This window comes from Caenorhabditis briggsae (assembly GCF_000004555.2).
Source record: "Caenorhabditis briggsae complete genome, chrV, whole genome shotgun sequence".
NCBI classification, from domain to species: domain Eukaryota; kingdom Metazoa; phylum Nematoda; class Chromadorea; order Rhabditida; family Rhabditidae; genus Caenorhabditis; species Caenorhabditis briggsae.
In genome coordinates this window covers 4,864,056-4,884,871 of record NC_013488.2, presented here as the reverse complement: position 1 = coordinate 4,884,871, position 20,816 = coordinate 4,864,056, and the positions used below count along the sequence as shown (strand labels likewise).

The window sequence follows — 20,816 nt, the reverse complement described above, 5'->3', positions numbered from 1 at the left end:
CAGAAGATTCAGAAATTCAGAAATGCAGAAGTTCAGAAGTTCAGAAATTCAGATATTCAGAAATGCAGAAATACAGACATGCAGAAATTCAGAACTTCAGAGATTCAGAAATCCAGAAATTCAGAAATTCAGAAATTCAGAAATTCAGAAATTCAGAAATTCAGAAATTCAGAAATTCAGAAATTCAGAAATTCAGAAATTCAGAAATTCAGAAATTCAGAAATTCAGAAATTCAGAAATTCAGAAATTCAGAAATTCAGAAATTCAGAAATTCAGAAATTCAGAAATTCAGAAATTCAGAAATTCAGAAATTCAGAAATTCAGAAATTCAGAAATTCAAATAAGGCTTCCATTCGGTGGGGAAATTTCGCCGATCGACCGACCACCGACCGAGCTGACCGAACGGACGGCACTTGACCGATCGGTCGGCGCGCCGACCGTTTTCGTGCATTTGCGCGTGAACTTGTTTGCATACACAGCATTGCATTTTACGAAACTACTCACTAAATCTCTCGTTTGTCGTAAGATAAAGCGCTTCGTATGCAAAGCAGTAGGCATTGATTTGATGCGCAAAGGCCCGAAATCGGTCGGTGGTCGGTCGGCGGTCGACGATTTTCGACTAACTGAAATGGAAGCCTTAATTCCAAAATGCCAATTATTTTTCATAAGAAGAATACAAAAATTTTTCAAACACTCAGAAGTTCAAAAAATCACGAATTCAGAAATGCGTCATCTTTATTTTCTTAAAAATCATTTGATTCTTATCTATAATTATTGCAGATTTCCCAAAAATTACATGTTATTCGAAGTTAGGCTTGTCCACTTGCGACTTTGATTTTTTGAAAAAATCTGAAAATCTCCTAAACTTTCACTTTTTCAATTCTTATTCATGAATTTTTTATTTCTATTATATGTGATTGCTCATATTAAAAGTTTTGCGCAAAAGCCAAAATCCGAGTTGGAAGATTCATATTTAGAATTTTTCAAAAAGAAAAATTGCGGTATTTTTTTCAAAATTTTGTCATTCTAAATAGAATTTTTAAATAAAAAAAATTTTTTCAGACAAAAAATGTATCTATCCATATCTTAATTTGAATGCCACTTATGCTCTTCATTTTCCAAGAGATTGTTCAACAATCTGCTCAGATTTGAGAATAGATCAAAATATCGATTTATCGATGGATCAATTATTTGATTTACTGAAAAATATGAAGCATTTGATTGGAAGTTTGGCAGTTGGTGTTAATGAAAATTTCAAGAACATGTATTTTTTATCAAATTTGGAAACTATTGATACATGTTTGTTTTTAAACTAAGAATCTAAGAGAATCTAATTTTCAGATTATCAAATTCAATTCAAAATTACTGATCATTTGACGGAAATCGAATTACCAAGTCTGACAACAATCAATGGTCCAAGTTGGGAAATCGCGTTGCATGATCGGCTCAAAAGAATTCATTTCCCAAATTTGAAGGTTTAATTTTTTGAATTTCTGAATTTTTCTGAACTTCTGAAACTCCAAATTGTCGAGTTTCTAAATGTCTGAATGTCTGAATATCTGAAATCCCGAGTTTCTGAAATTCTGAATTTCTGAACTTGCGAGTTTCTGAATTTTCGAATTTCCGAATTTCTGAATTTCCGAAGTTCTTTATCTCTGAATTTCTGATTTTTTCAATTTTTTAGAACATCACGCATGTCTCCGGAAATATCGAAAAGTTCGATATTTTTTTTCTGGGACAGCTGCCTGAATTCTGCGTCAGCAGCGATACCATTTATAATTTTATGAGGAGTCAAGGATTGAAAACAAATCATGTTTATGGAAATATCTGTCCACCTAACTTCGACAACTCAAAAATTTGCCAAAATCCAACTGCAGGATGTGTCCAAATATTTGGAGATGTCAACGTCGGACCAATTTTTGATATGAAGCGTTTGAATTCTGTGGAAATAATTTTCGGAACACTGACTATCAATGGAGCGCGTTTGGAAGATGCAAACTTGCTGGAGAATTTGAAATATATTGCAGTTTTGAAACGTTGAGTTTCTCTCAAATCTTAATTTGGAAGGTTTGATTTTTTCAGCCAATAAACCTGCTATAATTTTTGACAACAATATTTTCACTTCAAATGTTACCTTTTTCAGTTTGGAGGTTTAGTTTTTTTGAAATTTTGAACTTCTAATCGAAAGTTTTCAGAAAATCCACAGAGAAGGTATTTATGAACCAATACAAATGGATCTGATTGTTTTCAATTCTAATAATTCTGGAATATTGCCAAATTCCAAGTTTTGTTATGGTCTTGGAATTATTATTGATAAGTATTATTGGACTTGTGGTATAATTGACTTTTTTTTGAAAAATTGAATTTTTTGAAATTTCAGAAAATTTGGATTATCTAGAAATGAATGCTGAAAATCAAAACAAAGGACTCATTTTGCCAAATAATTTTCATTCTAAAAATTTGGTCAATTTTTGGATTCTGGGATTTATGATTTTGCACTTTCTGAATTTCTGAGTTACTGAATTTCTGAATTTTTTAATTTCTGAATTTCTGAATTTCTGAATTTTTGAATTTCTGAATTTCTGGATTTCTAGATTTCTGAATTTCTAACATTCTGAATTTTCGCATCTCCATCTCCAAATTTCTGATCCAAATTTCGAATTCCTGAAATCTTGAAACTCCGGATTTCTGAATTTCCGATTTTTCCTATGACAATAGGATTTTGACAAAAAAAAATGTTTTAATAAAATTTGTCATTTGATTTTCCGAAACCACTAATTTCCCAAACATTTTTCGAATCTAAAATTTCTCCCTTTTCATGAAATTCGAGTTTTAGACATAACTTTTTTCGTAAAAATGAATATTTTATTTTATTTTTTATTTTTCAAATATATCTCTTGTCCTATGTATATTCCACAATCCGAAAGAAGTCTGGATCCATATTTCAAAAAAGTGAAATGCGGTAATTTATTTTGGATATGGAAACTTTTAAAAAATTGAATTTTCAGACAAAAACTGCATTTTCAATTTTAAAAATCTTTCATCTAACAATTCGGATTTATTTCCGAAATCTTGTAAAACCGTTTGTGGTGAATTGAGAATTTTGGAAGATTGTGATTTATCGGAAAAACAATTATCGGAATTATTCAAAAATATGAAAAACTTATGGGGTGGACTAAAAATAGTTGGAACCAATTTCACAAATCTCAATTTTTTGGAAAACTTGGAAACCATTGAATGCGGTAAAAATTTAGAAAAAAACTGTTAAAGCAAAATGTTTTCAGAGGAATTCCGAGATTTTCAATGTGATGAAAATACCAAAATCCACGACTTGGGTGGCCTAAAGAACTTAAGCTCGATTGCTTGTATGGAGATTAGTATTTGGAATAATTCAAAAATGAAATTTTTGGATTTCCCAAAACTAAAAGTTTCTAAAACTTCGAAAACAAAAATCTTAACCAATCAGTTTCCAGACAATAAAATACCCTAAAAATGTATATACCAACAAGAATCTTAAATTTTTTGCATTCGACTTGGATCCAGAATTTTGCACGAATTCTAAAGAAATGGAATTTTTTATGAACAATCGAAAATTGGAATTGGAGTTATTTGAAGGAAAATATTGTCAACCGCCAGAATTGGATTCTGAAATATGTCAAATTCCAGAAGACCAATGTAAAACGTTTTTGGGAGATTTAGAAATTGGACCAGAATTTGTGGAATTGTCCAAATTAAAGAATATTGAAGTAATTTTGGGAAATTTGATAATTAACGGAACAAAATTGGAAAATTTTGAATTTTTCGAAAATTTGAAGTTTGTGGCCAGCTTGGATAAATCGCAACCGCCAATTTTAATAGAGAACAATTTTAATCTCAAAGATATTCAATTTCCAAAACTCGAGGTTTTTTTTGTGAAAAAGAAGATAAATTCAAAAAACAAAAATGTTTTACAGAGAGTTGGCATAAAGGAGAAAGTGATTTTTAGCAATAATAGTGAATTGATTTCAACAAAACCGAAATTTTGTAATAAATTCAAAAAATCGTTAAAATGGCAATTTGATGAATTATTGATTGATGGAAATGAATGCGGTGAGTTTTCAAGTTTTTTTAATCAAACTTTCTGAATTTTCAAAATTCTGAATTTCTGATTTTCCGATTTCCGAATTTCTGACTAAGAAATTCTGAGTTTCTACGTTTCTTAATGTTAGTGTTTCTGAGTTTCTAAATTTTTGAACTTCTAAAATTCCGAATTTCTGAGTTTAGGAATTTTTGAATTTTTGAATTTCCGAGTGACTGAAATTCTGAATTTCCGATTTTTTTTCTATTTCAGACAGAATCAAATGGAATGCAGAGGAATATGAAAGAAAAAATGTCTCAATCTGTTCAAAATTTGGAAATTTTGTGATTTTAATTGTTCTTTTGCATTTCTTACTGTAATTATCAGCATGTTCTGCACTAAACTACATTCAAACTTCTCACATGATTTGAATAAAAAATATGATGTGATATAAAACTTTTGGAATTTTCAAAATCTATAATTTCTGAAAAAATGTATGCTATAATTTAACTTGTTTCCAAAAAATGACAAATTTTAAAATTTTTTCTTCACAAAATTTCAAAAATGCGATATAAATTTATCCCAATTCTTTTATTAATTGATTTTATGAAATTCTCCGAAAGTCAACTGGATCCAGACCTCCAAAACATTTTCCTGGAGAAAAATTGCTGTAATTTTCAGTTCTTTTTCAAATTTTAACTTTTTGAAAGTTACAGTAACCCAGTGCATGTTTCCAACTCAAAATCTCACAGCTCGAATTTTGGATTCCATCAAAATTTGCCAAATTTTATGTGCAAATTTGGAGATCAATGAATTTTTTGATCTACCAGAATCCGATCAATTAAATTTGGCATTCAAACATGTGAAGAGAATAGTTGGAGGTTTGAAAATTTTGAATTCCAAACTTTCGAATTTGAAGTTTTTGGAAAATTTGGAATTTATCGAATGTTGTGAGTTCACATTTTTTGTGAATTTCAGACGAAATTTTTTTCAGATGATTCTGAAATCATGATTTTTGGAAATTCCAAAATGATAGAAATCGGTTTGACAAGTCTGAAATCGATTTCTTGTGCTGGATTACAAATCTCAAATCCAAAAATGAAGAAATTGAATATCCCAAATCTTCAGGTGAGAATCTCAAAATTTTTAAAAAATTCTGAGTTTTTCGAATTCCAGAATTGATTTCAGAACTTCTAAATTTTTGATTTCTGAATTCCTATTTTTTTTCAGAATTTAACATCTATCAACCCAAATTCCACAAAATTCGAAATTTACATTTCTTCCGAGTCACCAGAATTCTGCATAACAATTCAAGAAATGGAAATATTGCTGAAAATCGATAATTCTGATATCGACCATATTTTCGGAAAATACTGCAAAACAGAATTCACTGATTCTCTGTGTAAAAACCCCGAAGAAGAATGTACAGCGATTTTCGGAGATTTGACAATTTCCAAATATTCGGATTTGAATCATTTGAAATTTTTGGAAATTATTTATGGAAGTTTGAATATAAAAGAAACGAATTTCAAAAATTTGAATTTCCTAAAAAATCTGAAATTTGTGGCACAAATGGATCGTAAGAGTTTTGTCTGGAAACCTGAAAATCTGAAATTTTCAGACAAACCTGCAATTATTATTCAGGACAACCCAAATCTAGTGAATGTCACATTTCCAAGTTTGAAAGTAATTTTTCTTCATTTTAAATTTTCAAATTTTCAAAAAAAAATTCCAGAGAATCCGATCTGAAACTACAGAATCCATGGTTTTCAAAAAGAATAATTCCACAATATCTGGAAGTTCTGAAATTTGTTTTCAATTGAGAAATTCTCTGAAATTGAGCGAAATGGCTCCAATTTTCGATGATAATTCTTGTGGTAAGTTAAAATTTTTGAATTTTTTCGAATTTTTTAAATGTTTCCAAATTTTCAGAACAGCTGAAAACGAAGAGTCAAGGAGCAGGAGAAGCTAAATACTGGATTTTTCTAATTATTTGTTTCTTTTCAATTCGAAATCAAGAAAACTGAACTGTCTTATATTGAATAAATTTTTAGAAATTCAGAAATTCACAATTCAAGAATTTCAGAATTTCAGAAAGTCGGAAATTCTGAAATTCAAAAATTCAAGGATCGGAAAATTCAGAAAATACAAAATTCAGAAATTCAGAGATTCAGAAAGTCAAAAAATTCAGACATTCAGAAATTACAGAACTCGGAAAATCGAAAATTTTGAAATTTTGAAAAGTCTGTAACTTTTCTTTCTTTCTGTTTATATCAAATTCCGACAAAAATTCGAGTTATAAAGTTTATTGACAAATTTTTATTTTTTGAATGCTTCTGCCGCGTCGTATGCAGGGATGTCTGATTTGGTCATTTTGAAGAAATGCATATTTTTCTGACTTCTTGAAAATGACACATAGCGCCTGACGACGGAATTGTAGGAATACTCTGAAATACAAATGTTGTCTTCATGAATCTTTAAAGGATGAAGAACATGAAAAAAAGTTTTCTCGTTATTCAAATTGAAAACATATAGAAAAAAAACTATATTTATATTTCTCAATTCCAGGATTTCATTCGAATTTCCAAATGTTTGAAATTTGGAGATTTCTGAGTTAAAAAAAACCTGAACTTACATTTTCAACCAAAAAAGAATAATACTAACTAGGAATATATAGAATCTTAGAAAAAATCAAAAAACATTTTGAAGCAAAAAAAAAGTATATCAAAAATCCGTCGTATGCAGTGTTGTCCCTCTATTTCGGTAAAAGAGCACGGCGTTCCGTGGTAGACCCTTAAAGGCGTCTTCCACAATTTTTTGCGCTTTTCCCGAAGCTGGCGTTTTCGTTGTGATTCTGAGATTCTGAGATTCTGAGATTCTGAGATTCTGAGATTCTGAGATTCTGAGATTCTGAGATTCTGAGATTCTGAGATTCTGAGATTCTGAGATTCTGAGATTCTGAGATTCTGAGATTCTGAGATTCTGAGATTCTGAGATTCTGAGATTCTGAGATTCTGAGATTCTGAGATTCTGAGATTCTGAGATTCTGAGATTCTGAGATTCTGAGATTCTGAGATTCTGAGATTCTGAGATTCTGAGATTCTGAGATTCTGAGATTCTGAGATTCTGAGATTCTGAGGTTCTGAGATTCTGAGATTCTAAGATTCTGAAATTCTGATATTCAAAATTTGAAAGATCAGTTTTTCTAGACCCAAAGTATTCAAACTTCCGCCAAATCAAGAAAAAACGAATTGGCGATTTTACTCCAATTCACTTTTATAATAATCTACACTTCTTTTGTGGTAATTATGTGGTACCCAATTTTAATTCCAATGATGTCCTTCATCGATATGACTAAAACAAGAAACCAAGCGATTATGAATGGGCTCTGGTTTTTTGACTCGTATGTTAATCCAATAATGATGATGATTTTTAACAAGTTAGTTTTTCAATAGTCATGAAAATTCAAATCTGAAAAATGTTCAGATCAATTCGAGATGACGTGTTTATCATGTTGAAATTGAAATCTGGTGGCAAGAAGAGGATTTCAACTGTGACTGTAACTGCGTTTTCCCATGGGCCAAGTTAATTGAATTTCGAATTCTTGACAATCAAGTTAAGGAAAATTGAGGAAAATTTTCAGCAAATTACAGAAAATTTTTAAAAGCCGACATTGGTTGTAAGCCCCAATGAAATTAATTATTCGAAAATAAAACTTTTTAAGTCGCATTCTTCGAATTCCTGAGTTTCTGAATACCGTAACAAGAGGAGGCTCTCTTTTACATGCCTGGAGACTATCATTTTTTGCAGAGTATTGAAAATTTATTCTGCAATTCAAACATATACTTAATATAGGTAGCACAATCCGGAAGAACTCTCACATGTGAGTCCGACCGAGCAGTTAGAGCAGGCGGGTCCATCCATATAAACAACAGAATCCGTGCTGCTCATTCTGAAATTATCTTTTGTGATTTGGAACATTTCGAATCAGAGTCACTCACGGTGGATCATAATTGCACACCACAACGTACTTGTAGAAACCGTTTGTTTTTCCACAGTCTTTCAGTCCACACCCAACTAAACTAGTCTCATCACGAATCATCTGACTAAATCGTCTGAGTTTAGCGGGATTCTCATTAATCTTAAGGGACTTCCATGTGTAGAGCGAAAGGTCATCCACCCATTGGGCCACTGCATTAGCTCCCTTAAGAAACGAAACTCTGAAGACTATCAAAAGTCATTTGAGACTCACCATTCCATCGGGATTTTTAAAGGGCTTACTGGAGTACGGCACGTAGACGTTCTGTCCAAAGTTTGGTGCAATGAATGGTTCCATTGGACAGCCATCGGCGGTCTTTTGTGCATTCTTGGCAAGAATCTCATTCCATTTCTAAACGAAACATTTCATTCATAAGCATTTTATTAAAATAACCTCACCAGCTTGCGCATGTTGGCTGCTTGTGGCATTGGCGGTTTAACAAATCCGTTATAACGATAGCCTCCTTTGGCAACAGCAGATCTTAATTCGTTGTGAGCTTTGACTATTTTTTCTCGACCAGCGTCACTGAATTCAGCACTGGCCCATCCGAGGAGGACGAGAATACAAAGAACGAATTTCATGATTCAAAATGAAATGTTGACTCTAGAGCGTCTCTAGAGCGTCTCGTCCGGAGAGCGTCTTTTTAAATTAAAGGTTTTAACTTTTTTATTCAAAAGGACATGTTACATGGCACATCGACTTCTTGCCCTTGTTATGTTTTCCGGTCTGACTAGAGAGTCATCAGAAAACTCATAAGAGACCCAGGAATCAGAAATTCTTTTGTTGTTGTTATGTAGTACGTCAGTTCGTCAATTTTTGCGATAACTGATTAAATACTCAAAATATTCTAAACATGACTAGGAGCCGAACATTCTTATCACTATTGAGGTTATTAAGTTTTCATACGAAACATCTTTCTGTGTTATTATTTGTATACTCGTCATTTCCGTTCGGCCACTTATTTTTCAAATGGCTACTGTCAAACTTTACAATAATGCTTCTGGAACCACCTAACCGCTAGTATCAATTCAGAAGCAAATGTCGCATGTTGCCTCCTCTGGAGCCCCAAGAATCGGACATAGTCTCTACAGGTGAACTTTGTTAAAAATTGAAACAATGCCAAAGAAGAGAATATAAAATACCTCAAAAAGCACACAAGAACTTTCGAATGTTTTCATCCAGAAAATTCTAGATCTTTTCAGCCAGAAAATTCTAGAAAATTCCCACACAAGAACTTGATGACATCGAGAGTGATAACGATGACTGGGGTGGGGACTCCTTGTAACAGTACCAGACAAAAAAATATACAACAACTTATTTTCAGTTTTGGACATTTCAACCATTTTCAGAAACCTGTTGCTCGGCTGTCAAGGCTCCGATCACTCTGAAATGTTTGGTGTGTGTAAAACAGACTTACTATTAGATTGAAAACTTTCCATTCACAAAACTTTTTAAAACTTTTTAATTTTTCAGGTCTTTGCCGTTCTCTGAAAGAAACCTGTTTTTCGAGTTCTCAGTTCAAAAACGGGTCAATATTCTGTATTTAAGAAACATTTTTCCTAATTCAAAGAATGCAGCGAAAACATTTTTATTTAAAAAAAAATTTCAATGTGGCCTACACCCAATATCAGCTGTAAAATAGGGGTTACTGGCAAAATAATAAGTGATAGGTGTCAATTTTTCCACAAACTCGTGAGTTGCATTCACATGAACACATTTAACATCTCGATACTTTTTAAATTTACACATTTGTGGACCGGGACATTTAACGCTTCCATAAATTACAGAATTCAAGAAGGAATGATATGTTTTCGCTAGACACGTTTTCACATTGTTGTAATAATATAATTGGTTCGGGAGATCTGGTAAAATTGAATTCGTTTCGAAATGTTCTGTGATTTGCTGAAAATCGTCCTCGATTTCCTCGACTTGATCGCCAAGTATTAAAAATTCAGTTGTGTTCAAATACAAGGGTAGTGGAAGATTATCGGTCTTGAATTTTGGATTTGTCTGAAAATTCAAAACATTTTTTTTTTGGAATTTTCCGACCAATTGTATAAAATTACCCATTTGATTGTCTTTAATTTTGTTATCACATTTTCATCGGTTCTCAAAGAATCCATTCCATTGGAATTCACCGGTACTGGATAGATCCATGTGAAGTTTAGATTTCTAGGAATCGCCACGATTTTTCTAGAATTTTCTGGCTGAAAACTTTCGAAAACTTTCGAATTTAAACCCGATTATGTTGCAACCGGATGTTATAGAACTGGCCGTTCTGCAACTCACCGAATATGTATATTTCAAAGTTGCCAACATTTGAGGAATCGAAAATTTCAAACTATCCCTTGCCACCGTCATTTTATAGTTTTCGATGCTGAACTCAATATGCGAAATGTGTTTTCGATTGTTTAGAATCTTCTGGAATTCTTCTACGTAGGTCGGAGCTGAGCGTGGAATCAAAATCTCGTCCATATCAAGAAATGTGATGAATTCAGCGGATTCCTGAAAATAAAAAAAAATTTTTTCAATCTTCCAATTATTTACCTTATACTGTAAAAGGCAATCCGTATGTGAAGATGCTTGATTCTGAAGTTCGATTCCTACGTAAGGATCTACGTGTAGCGGATGAATGAACGGAAAATTCACACGGTACCATGGCTGGATTTTGAGATATCCCTGAAATTTTTTTAATTTTGAAGTTTGAACTTTTTCCATTTTTAGATTCCGAAATATATACAGTTCTAATCCGTTAGAGTTCAAAAACGTCCCAGCACTAATACGTTACTGTTCTATTCCGTCCCAGTTCTATTACGTTACATTTTTGTAAGGTTGAAGTTATATACATAACGTCACACTTTTATTTTTCTTTCAGTTCTTATATTAGGTTGGAAGGAAAGTAACTGTCCATTTTTCAATTCGTGGTCCACGACATGTTGACAACATTCAGGTTACTTGAGGATACCATCCCTCCAAAAGTCAGCTGGCCGCAAATCAAAGTTTTCCTAAAGTGACGTTTTCAACTCATCTACAGTGTAAAATTATTTTCCTTCCAGATGGCGTTGCATATCTCCGAATAACCAATAATGAAAGGGTCAAGTCTGGAGTTTGAGGAACGTGGACAGCCGTTCATACCAGGCCTGTGCGGCAACAAATTGCCGATTGCCGAAATTGCCGAAATTGCCGAATTTTCGTTGCCGATTTGCCGTTGCCGAAATCGGCAACGAAGAAAAAGTTGCCGAATTGCCGTTGCCGATTTCGGCAAAAAAATTTCGGCAATTTCGGCAACTGAAATTTTTTTGAATTTAAAGATTTTCACAATTTTTTTAGTCAAAAAAATTATTTCGAAGTTCGAAAAATCAAATTTTGAACACCATCATCCCTCAAAGTGAATTTTTGAGGAAATGCGTCCCAATGATCTTGAAAAATACTTGCGTCGGATCTAAAAATGGGCTTCAAATTTGTGAGCATAGGAGAAAAATAGATATCATGAGTCACAACTCATCAAAAAATTATCCAATCTGTCTCAAATCTCTAGGGAACGTGTGTCGTGAGTTGCCTAACAAGTTGAGCGCACTATTTTCAAAACTCACAATCGGAAAAAATATTTTCAACTTTTGGAATACCCTCTATTGCTAAAGAGAAATAGTTTGCAAAAAAATATGGTCTTGAGTTGCCAATTTTTGTAATTACTTTTTAAAGGAACTTATGAAACACATTTTCTGTAGTTCTGAGCCTGATAGAAGCATTTTCAGGTGAGTTACATATCGATTTTACTAAAAAAAGACGCAAACATTTTGTTGCCGAAAATTGCCGAAAGTTGCCGAAATTGCCGAAATTTTTTTTCGGCAATTGCCGAGTTGCCGAACGTTGCCGAAACCTATTCGGCAAATTGCAGAGTTGCCGAATTGCCGAAAAAATTTTGTTGCCGCACAGGCCTGGTTCATACAAAGCGGTGCAGAACTGAATTGACTCTCCTTAAATAACACGATTCTATGTTCCACGGAAAACCAAGTAAGACCTGGGCCGCTCTAGCTGGACGGTTCTTCTTTACGCCCCCAAAACTTCTGATTCGGCCCTTTCATTATTGGTTATTAGGAAATATGCAACGTCAGATGGAGGGAAATAATTAAACACTGTAGATGAAATAAAATGTGGACTGAAAAAATACTTTGACTCGCAGCCAGCTGGCTTTTAGGGGGATGGTATCCTCAAGTAATCTGAATGTTGTCAACATGTCGTGGACCACGACGATGCATACTGTCACTCTTGGATAATTCTTGTTTTTGTGTTACTCACGAATTAAAAAATGGACAGCTACTTTCCTTCCAACCTAATACGTTACAGTTCTAATATGTTGCAAAACAAATTCTTACCGCACTTTCGTATTTTTTCATCAGCGCGAACAGTGATGAAATGCAACTGATCAAATAAATATGTATGAATCCGCCGAATCTGAAATTTTCGTATTGTTTTAAATTTCTTAAAATTTGATTTTTTGGAGTTTCAGATTTTTTTGAAAAATTCTGATATTTCAAATTAAAGTTTCGAAACTTTTCTCAATTTTTGGAATTTTTGACAACTTCGCAACCATCTGTTCTAGAAATTACTTTTTATAAATATGCATTGCGAGTATAAAATTTTGCCATTGTTCAGTCACATATAACGGCGACCAGCAAACCACAAGTTCCCGTTTCTGATAGTCCGGTAAAGTAAAAGGGACCTGAAAGTTTTCAGAATTGAGAAAAAATTTTTCAAAAAAGTTTACCTCTGTGGACCCATCATCGGAAATCAATAAAATATTATTCACATTTGGTATCAATTGCACAGTTGCAAATACAGTAATCATTTGACAATTGTCATGAGGGGTAACTCTAAAAATGATTTTTTTTCGAATTTCGAAGTTTCAAAAGTCTTACCGAATATACGGCGTACTAACTAGTCGACTATGTGTTCCATTTTTTGCCCAAATCACAATTTCTGTGGAATCCATTGGTTTTCCGGATTGAATTTCCAGATAATCCTGCTTAAACTGTCCCAAATTCATACTCATTACAAGTGCTATAGAATTGCTGCCGAGGCTGAAAGTATTGATTTTTTGAATTTAAAATATATATAAATTCTAGAAAAAAAGCAAAAAAAATTACGGTACCTTTTAGAAGTTGGGTAAAAGTAAGCGGAAGTTACAAATGCTTTCAAATCTCGATTTTTTGGCGGCTCGTGTGGAAGGATCATATGTGCTCTGAAATTCAATATTTTTTGCTACAGTGATACGAAACTACAGTAACTTTTGAAGCTAATACAGTAACGCAAATCTCCAGTATTCTACTCCGAAATTTGAAGTATACTGTAATTGTACAAGTCAACATTCCACTAACCTACAATAACCCGAGACTACAGTATTTTTCGCCCCACAGTAATTCAATCCAAGACGAGAGGATTACTGTAGTCCCCACACTTTTTCTAAATTTCGAACAAAAAGTTTCAGCATTTTTCAAATTTCCTGAGAACTTTTAATTTTGGGAAAAATTTCACATTTCTGATTTTTTCTAAAATTTCGGAATCCCAAGAAAAAAAATCACTCACATTCCAATTACCAAGTTTATCAGCAGATAAAACACAAGGTATACAGATAAAAATAAGCATAAAAATAAAACTATGGTACCCTCATAACGCCATATAATCCGCATTTTCTGACGGCTAAAGGGGGAGAAAAACTGGCTAGTTTTGCTTTTTCTTTTTTTTTTGTTTGAAAACATTTTCCGACTCAGATTCTTTTAAGATAAGGTGACTTATCTGATTTGGGAAGTATGGAGTAATGTGAGAAATTGAACACAGAAATTATTTGAAATTCCAAGAACATACCGTAAAACCTGTATGAGAAGGGCCCCTTTGATAGAAGGACCCTCCGAGAGAGGCTTGAAAAAATGAAAGGGCCCCCTGTAATAGAAGGGCCCCCGTAATAGAAGGGCCCTCTGTGGAAAAGGACCCCCTTCAAAATGTGTTTTGAAATCAGAAAATTTCCGTACGTTTTGAGTGGAAAACATTCCAGGAACTCCACAATTTAATCGAAATTTGTTGAAACTCTGGTTTTCGATGAAAATCTTGCTAAATTGTGGTAAAATCCGTTGGTACCTTGAACCAATAGAAGGGCCGGCCCTTCTAATACAGGCTTTACGATAGTTGTAAAAAATATTTTAAATTAATTCAAACAAATCTTGTTTAAACAACCAAATTCAAACAAAATCAAAACAATCAAAATATACGATTTATACAGCAATATTCACAAAGAAACACTCAAATTGGACACAAAAATTTAGGCACAAAGGTTAGAGTCTACTTCACAGGTGCTGGAAGATGGGCATGATGAACAGGCTTCGCCGTCCTCGTAAATCTTCTCGGGAATAGTGTTTCCCCTGTAATTAAGCGATTAATTAATTAATCTCATCTTCAAAAATATGTCTCTCTCACTTTTCTTGATACTGACAGACCACTGTGACCTTGTTCATTCCGTTTGTGGGATCAACTCCACAGTTTTTTGCTCCACATCCAATCTTGTTGGATGACGCCCAGGCCATTTGAGTGGCATGTCCGATCCCAGAGTCGTAAGATTCTTGAGTGAGGGTAGTGCCTTCCAAACCGAACTTTTGGAATTCGCTTTCCCAGGATTGCGACGCTTGGACACCCTGGAATATGGTATTTTTTTCGGACATCCCTGCTACACATACATATTTGTCCAAGTCTCCGAGTTCCTCCGAGTCCCATCCCCAGTAGAGATTCTCTCCGTACGGACTCTCAGCGTGATCATCTGGACAACCCTCGGCAAATTGTTGAGCAGATTCAGCGATAGTTTCGTCCCAGACCTCAAGAACATTTTTTCGTTTTATCTGTTGAGATGATATTCACCATTTTCATCATGTTCTTTGCAGATGGTTGTGTAACTCCTTTCGCAACATATTCTCCTTTGGCAAGTGCAGATCGAAGATCATTGTGAGCCTTCACAATGGCTGCTTGACCATCCGGACTGAATGCAGCGATGCTGGACACAAGAAGAGCAAGAATTAGAAGCTTCATGTTTTTAATTCAAAACTTTTGAATGAGTTTGATGGGTTTGGCAGCCTATTTTATACTAGTTGCTCCAGACAGAAAACAAGATTAGAATTTTGTATTTTTTATCAATGATAAGAGAAATTGAAAACATGTTTTTAGTCGTTGCTCTTGCTTAACAAAAAATTGATACTGTTTTTGGTTTTAGACGCTCTGTTTCAAAGTTCAAACCAAAACACAATCTTATTTTTGGGTGAGAGCAACGACTAAAAAAATTTTTTCAATTCGTGTTATCAATGATAAAAAAATACAAAAAAATATCCCTGTTTTCTGTCTCGAGCAACTAATATAAAATAATCTGCCAAAACCACCAAACTCATCCAACAATTGGAACATTCTTAACATGAAGCTTCTAATCCTTGCTTTTTTTGTATCCAGAATTGCTGCATTCAGCCCGGATGGCCAAGCAGCCATTGTGAAGGCTCACAATGATCTTCGATCCGCAATTGCCAAAGGAGAATATGTTGCCAAAGGAGTTACACAACCAGGTGCAAAGAACATGATGAATATGGTGAGTAAAAACTTGAAAGGTATCGCAAAAATTGATTTCAAGGTCTGGGACGACACTATTGCTGCATCAGCTCACAATTCGCTGAGGGCTGTCCAGATGATCACGCAAAGAGTATCTACGGAGAGAATCTTTACTGGGGATGGGACTCGGAGGATCTCGGAAATTTGGACAAATACGTATGTTGCAGAGATGAACGGAAAAAAAACTACAAATCCATATTCCAGGGTGTCCAAGCATCGAAATACTGGGAAAAAGAATTCCAAGACTATGGATGGCAAGGTCCAACCCTTACTCAAGAATCATACGACACTGGAATCGGACATGCAACTCAAATGGCTTGGGCGTCATCCAACAAGATTGGATGTGGTGCCAAGAACTGTGGAGTTGATCCTAAAAACGGAATGAACAAGGTCACAGTGGTCTGTCAGTACCAGGAAAAGTGAGAGACATTATTATAATAAATGTGGGTAGTAAATAATTAATTACAGGGGAAACACTATTCCCGAGAAGATTTACGAGGACGGCGAAGCCTGTTCATCATGCCCATCTTCCAGCACCTGTGAGGTTGACTCTAAACTTTGTGCTTAAATTTTCCTGTGTTAATTTTAATTTTTATTTGTAAAATGTTTTTGTAAAAATTGTTTTATAAATCGTGTATATGTTCATATGCTGATTTTATTTTATCTCTATTGGCAAAACATACATACACAATATCAAATAGCACACTTAATTAGAAGCTACCGCCGTTAAAAGGAAGAAACAACCGTTCGAAATCACTGTCAAATCTTTGACATTAAAGCTTTGAGCTTTTGATGGATTTGTTGATAAATCCAGAATAGTTTTCGATGAATTGTTTGGTGGTCCAGCGACCACTTTTGCGTTGCACGGCTTCTAAAAAATGTCATTAACCAAAAAAAACCCGCTTCTGAAAAAAAGTTACCGTAACAATTTGAAAACGATCCATGACAATTCCGGCAGAGTCAAAATTTACAAGTTGAATAGCTTCATTGAAACCTGTATCGAATGGAGTTTCGGTTTTCACCATAGGCACGGAGAGGAAATTGATAAACTGAAAATTTTATTATTTTCTTTCTGAATTAAATGTTACAGTAATCCTACCGGTTGAACTTCCGTAATTGGATTTAAAACTTGAATCAGGCTTTCTTGAAAACTGACAACTGTCAAATGATGGGAAATGGTAGTAAATTTGCTACCATTGTCGTAAAAGAAATCATCTACTTCATAGATCTCAGTGGCCAAAGTAAGAACAATCTGAGAATGTAAAAATTTTCATTTTTAATTTCCGGATTTCTCATATGCTCCTTTGAAACGTAAGTCAGAGAAGTGAATGGGCCTTGATTGATGGTTTTGACATCCAAAAAATTCATTTCCGATCCTGTTTTCATTTGAACACTCGGTCCAATTACTGCACTATGATATTGTACAGAAATCGCGAATTGAGATTTCATTACACCACTTTTTGTGATCACTTGAACACTTAACTGAGAGCCTGGGATCACTTTGTATGTTTCAACCTTATTTCCAGCGCTGTAAAATGTATTTTTTACTTTCTTTCCGTGGAAAATAGAATGTCCCTAGGCTTATATGGCTTAAAGTGCTCAGAGTCACGAACCTAACAATTTTTCGTTCGCTTCCTGTGATTTTTGTGACCAGAATATAATCATTTACACCTTTTAATCCATTTGTAACTGTCACAATTGCATAAAGACTATGAGACGCTGGAATAGGAGTAGAGATCTGAAAAATTCGAAATAAAAATGTAAAAATTAATAAAAGTCACATTATAAACACAGTTGAAATTTCCCGGAAGAGATTGCAGTGATCCATCTTTTTTGGTAATATTAACTGTATTGGAATCGTAAATTTCTGAAGGCGGAATTTGAGTGCATTCTAAAAAAGTTTTTTTTAATTTCAAGTTTTTTTTTTCAGAAAATTACCTAGTGCAGTTGCAGCGGAGTTGACAATAAATAAGCAGAAAAAAAGAAATATGAAGTTTTTCATGTTTTTGTTGAAAAAAATAATGATGATAATTTTGGAGAGTTATCAATTTATAGAAAGTTAAAATCGGGTTATCAATGCATTAAGAAGATCTACTTTTTACTAAGGAAACTTTTCTGTGTGTGTGTGTGTCTGTGTGTCCGTCTCGGACATTAACTTGTATAACTCAAAGGGACGTGGGACTCCTATAGTGGTGTGTGGTATGTAGTCATGGACTGCCGAGCGCTTCATGTCTATGGTGTACTGGGAATTCTAGCTAACAGGGAAGCTACAGTGTTGAGAATCGAAAATTTCAAAATTATGCTCTCTATAAGTATACAGGTATTGTAATCACTTCCCTATTTTTTCAAGGTGATCTGAAACCAAAGGCTTAGAAGTAGGGCTGTGTGTGGGTTTTTTAAATATCTGAATTTCAGAAACCCTAACAATCAGTAATCAGAAAATCCAGGAACATTCTAGAAAAAAACAAGAGATTCTACATGTGGGCATCTATTGTACGGTATTCAAAAATTCCGATATCGGGAGAATATAACTTTTGAAAATAAAGAAACTCGGAAATTTCGGACACACGGAAAGTGGGAATTTCTGAAATTAGGAATTCAAATGTAAGATAAAGTAAACAAAACCCAGGAGGTTGCGCCCCCGGCAGGGGGCTCAAACCGACTGGTTAGATTTTATGACAACTCTAAAGGAACAAAAATGTGACCAGTTTTCTCAAAAAATTAGAAAATCTGAGATTATGCCATCTTTTGATTTCTTCCATTATTTTTGAAGTTCAGAACTTGTACCTAAATTGTATGTGTGCCAGTTTGAATTATTTCTGTATATCATTGTATAAATTGTATATTTTTCAAAAACACACACACAATATCAAAAAAGCAGACTCAATTAGGAGCTCTCGCAGTGAAATGGAAAAAACATCCGTTTGTAATCACTGTTAAATCCTTGACATTAAATGTTTGAGCCTTTGATGGATTTGTAGAAAGGTCTAGAATAGTTTTCGATGAATTGTTGGGTGGTCCAGCGACCACTTTTGCGTTGCAGGGCTTCTGAAAATGACATTAACAAAAAACACCCGCTCCTTAAAATATTACCGTAATAATATGAAAACCGTCCATGACAATCCCAACAGAATCAAAATTTACCAGTTGAATTGCTTCATTAAACACTGTTTCGAATGAGCTTACGGTTTTGACGATAGGCATGGAGTAGAAATTGGAGAACTGAATTTTTTTTTTCGAATTAAATATTACAATAATCCCACCTGTTTAACTTCAGGAACTGGATTTAGAACTATTTGAATCAGGCTTTCTTGAAAACTGACAACTGTTAAATGATGGGAAATGGTTGTAAAACCGTCGTCATCGTTGTAAAAGAAATCGTCGACCTCGTAAATTTTTCGCTGATTATCAAATGTGCCATCGATGAAATAGCAATTGTCTAAAATAGAAATATCCAATGCCTCAGTGGCCAAAGTGAGAACAATCTGAAAATTTTAAAATTTAAAATTTCCAAGTTTTAAATTTCTCACATGCTCCTTTGAAACGTAAGTCAGAGAAGTGAATGGGCCTTGGTTGATGGTTTTGACATCCAAAAAATTCATTTCCGATCCTGTTTTCATTTGAACACTCGGTCCAATTACCGCACTATGATATTGTACAGAAATCGCGAATTGAGAATTCATTACAACACTTTTTGTGATCACTTGAACACTTAACTGAGAGCCTGGGATCACTTTGTATGTTTCAACCTTATTTCCAGCGCTGTAAATATTTTATTTATAATTTAAGCTCCGCTCACTTTCCCCGAAAAATTTTTCCTTCAGATTTCAAAACCCACACACTGACATACTTGATTTTTTCCGGAATAGAAATAAACATACAAACCTAACAATTTTTCGTTTGCTTCCCGTGATTTTCGTGACTAGAATATAATCATTTACACCTTGCAAACCATTTGTGATTGTCACAATTGCATAAAGACCATGAGAAGACGTTGGTGTGGGAGTGGAGATCTGAAATTTTTCGTTCAAAAATTTCGAAAATAATGCAAATTTACATTATAAACGCAGTTGAAATTTCCTGGAAGCGTTTGCAACGAACCATCTTTCTTGGGTATGTTAACTGTATTGGAATCGAAGATTTCAGAAGGCGGAATTTGAGTGCAATCTAAAAAGTTTTATCTAAACTTTTTTAGTTAGGAAAGTTACCTAGCGCGAATGCAATAGAAGTGAAAGATAGTAAACAAAGAAAGGGAAACATTAATTTTCCCATTTTGAAACAAAAATGATTATAATTTTGGAGAGTTATCAATATATAGAAAGTTAGAATCGGTTTATCAATGAATTAAGAAGATTAGCGTTTAGGACAACTCTAATAGAGCAAAAATGTGACCGACTTTTCTTGAAAAATTGGAAAAATTGAGCTTTTGATTTTTCGATTCCATATAGGCTCATTTGACAAAAATATTGATTTTGAAAAAATCTCATCGAGGCTCATTTTTTAAAAAGCTCACGTTGACTCTTTTTCAAAAAAAAGGCTGATGGGCAGAAACAATGGTGGCCTGAAAAATAAATGGCGGCCTAGAAAAATTACCTTGCAAAAATTAGGTCATCCTGTGAAAATAGCCTATAAATCATATCAGGTCAAGCCATTTAACACTTGGTGGCCTAACTTTTTCAAGTGAGTTTTCTAGGCCATCAAGTTTTATGGTCCAGAAATGGTCTGTCATGCACCTAATATGTTTTGTGGTCAATTTTGACACAGTGCCCCAACTTTTCTATGTTAAGTTCTTTAGGCCACCATTATTATGGACCATAACTCGTCTGACATTCACCTGATACGGTTTCTAGCTCATTTGGACACAATGGCCTAACTTCTGCATTTCGAGTTTTCTAGGGCAACAACTTTTATGATCAATGGTCTGGCATTCACCTCATTTGTATTTTCGGCAGCCATGTTAAAATTGCTTTGAAAACTCTATCAAAAAGTTAGGCCACCACCTTAAAACGGTGATTTTTTCCATATCCGTGACTTTCTAAACAATTACTTTCCTTTCATTATGGATGATGAGTAGGGTTGGCA

General features: G+C 34.0%; 7 protein-coding genes across 7 annotated transcripts in view; 3 read left to right on the top strand and 4 right to left on the bottom strand.

Moving 5' to 3' along the window:
* CBG01140 overlaps positions 1-2,514 on the top strand; it is a gene marked incomplete at both ends in the record, with an annotated part of 3,755 nt that extends 1,241 nt beyond the window's left edge. The window contains 7 exons of the mRNA XM_045236993.1: positions 53-728; positions 1,063-1,299; positions 1,342-1,475; positions 1,685-2,036; positions 2,083-2,150; positions 2,196-2,334; positions 2,381-2,514. Coding sequence (XP_045091752.1) covers positions 53-728; positions 1,063-1,299; positions 1,342-1,475; positions 1,685-2,036; positions 2,083-2,150; positions 2,196-2,334; positions 2,381-2,514 — 1,740 coding nt within the window. The remainder of the gene's footprint in view (positions 1-52; positions 729-1,062; positions 1,300-1,341; positions 1,476-1,684; positions 2,037-2,082; positions 2,151-2,195; positions 2,335-2,380) is intronic.
* A 390-nt stretch (positions 2,515-2,904) lies between these two features.
* On the top strand, positions 2,905-6,508 carry CBG01141 (the record flags this gene model as incomplete). Its single annotated transcript, XM_045236992.1, has 10 exons — positions 2,905-2,962; positions 3,009-3,242; positions 3,285-3,427; positions 3,474-4,089; positions 4,774-4,938; positions 5,052-5,185; positions 5,288-5,743; positions 5,793-5,934; positions 5,990-6,052; positions 6,477-6,508. The coding sequence occupies 10 exons, from the start codon at positions 2,905-2,907 to the stop codon at positions 6,506-6,508; spliced, it is 2,043 nt and encodes a 680-aa protein (XP_045091753.1).
* A 1,395-nt stretch (positions 6,509-7,903) lies between these two features.
* CBG01143 lies at positions 7,904-13,786 on the bottom strand (the record flags this gene model as incomplete). The annotated part of the gene is made up of 13 exons (XM_002635873.2): positions 7,904-8,009; positions 8,059-8,261; positions 8,310-8,447; positions 9,804-10,106; positions 10,163-10,303; positions 10,386-10,601; positions 10,644-10,775; positions 12,473-12,551; positions 12,707-12,819; positions 12,865-12,970; positions 13,016-13,177; positions 13,249-13,338; positions 13,683-13,786. The coding sequence occupies 13 exons, from the start codon at positions 13,784-13,786 to the stop codon at positions 7,904-7,906; spliced, it is 1,893 nt and encodes a 630-aa protein (XP_002635919.2).
* Positions 13,787-14,412: 626 nt separating this feature from the next.
* CBG01145 lies at positions 14,413-15,170 on the bottom strand (the record flags this gene model as incomplete). The annotated part of the gene is made up of 4 exons (XM_002635874.1): positions 14,413-14,512; positions 14,568-14,782; positions 14,825-14,959; positions 15,003-15,170. The coding sequence occupies 4 exons, from the start codon at positions 15,168-15,170 to the stop codon at positions 14,413-14,415; spliced, it is 618 nt and encodes a 205-aa protein (XP_002635920.1).
* A 532-nt stretch (positions 15,171-15,702) lies between these two features.
* CBG01146 lies at positions 15,703-16,302 on the top strand (the record flags this gene model as incomplete). Its single annotated transcript, XM_045236991.1, has 4 exons — positions 15,703-15,718; positions 15,757-15,890; positions 15,939-16,153; positions 16,203-16,302. The coding sequence occupies 4 exons, from the start codon at positions 15,703-15,705 to the stop codon at positions 16,300-16,302; spliced, it is 465 nt and encodes a 154-aa protein (XP_045091754.1).
* A 138-nt stretch (positions 16,303-16,440) lies between these two features.
* CBG01147 lies at positions 16,441-17,736 on the bottom strand (the record flags this gene model as incomplete). Its single annotated transcript, XM_045236990.1, has 7 exons — positions 16,441-16,605; positions 16,655-16,783; positions 16,834-16,986; positions 17,046-17,262; positions 17,348-17,472; positions 17,516-17,625; positions 17,673-17,736. 7 exons carry the CDS (start codon positions 17,734-17,736, stop codon positions 16,441-16,443), a joined length of 963 nt encoding a protein of 320 aa, XP_045091755.1.
* An 881-nt stretch (positions 17,737-18,617) lies between these two features.
* Positions 18,618-20,006, bottom strand: CBG01148 (the record flags this gene model as incomplete). The annotated part of the gene is made up of 7 exons (XM_002635877.1): positions 18,618-18,782; positions 18,828-18,956; positions 18,998-19,219; positions 19,265-19,496; positions 19,620-19,747; positions 19,792-19,901; positions 19,943-20,006. The coding sequence occupies 7 exons, from the start codon at positions 20,004-20,006 to the stop codon at positions 18,618-18,620; spliced, it is 1,050 nt and encodes a 349-aa protein (XP_002635923.1).
* Positions 20,007-20,816: the final 810 nt, after the last annotated feature.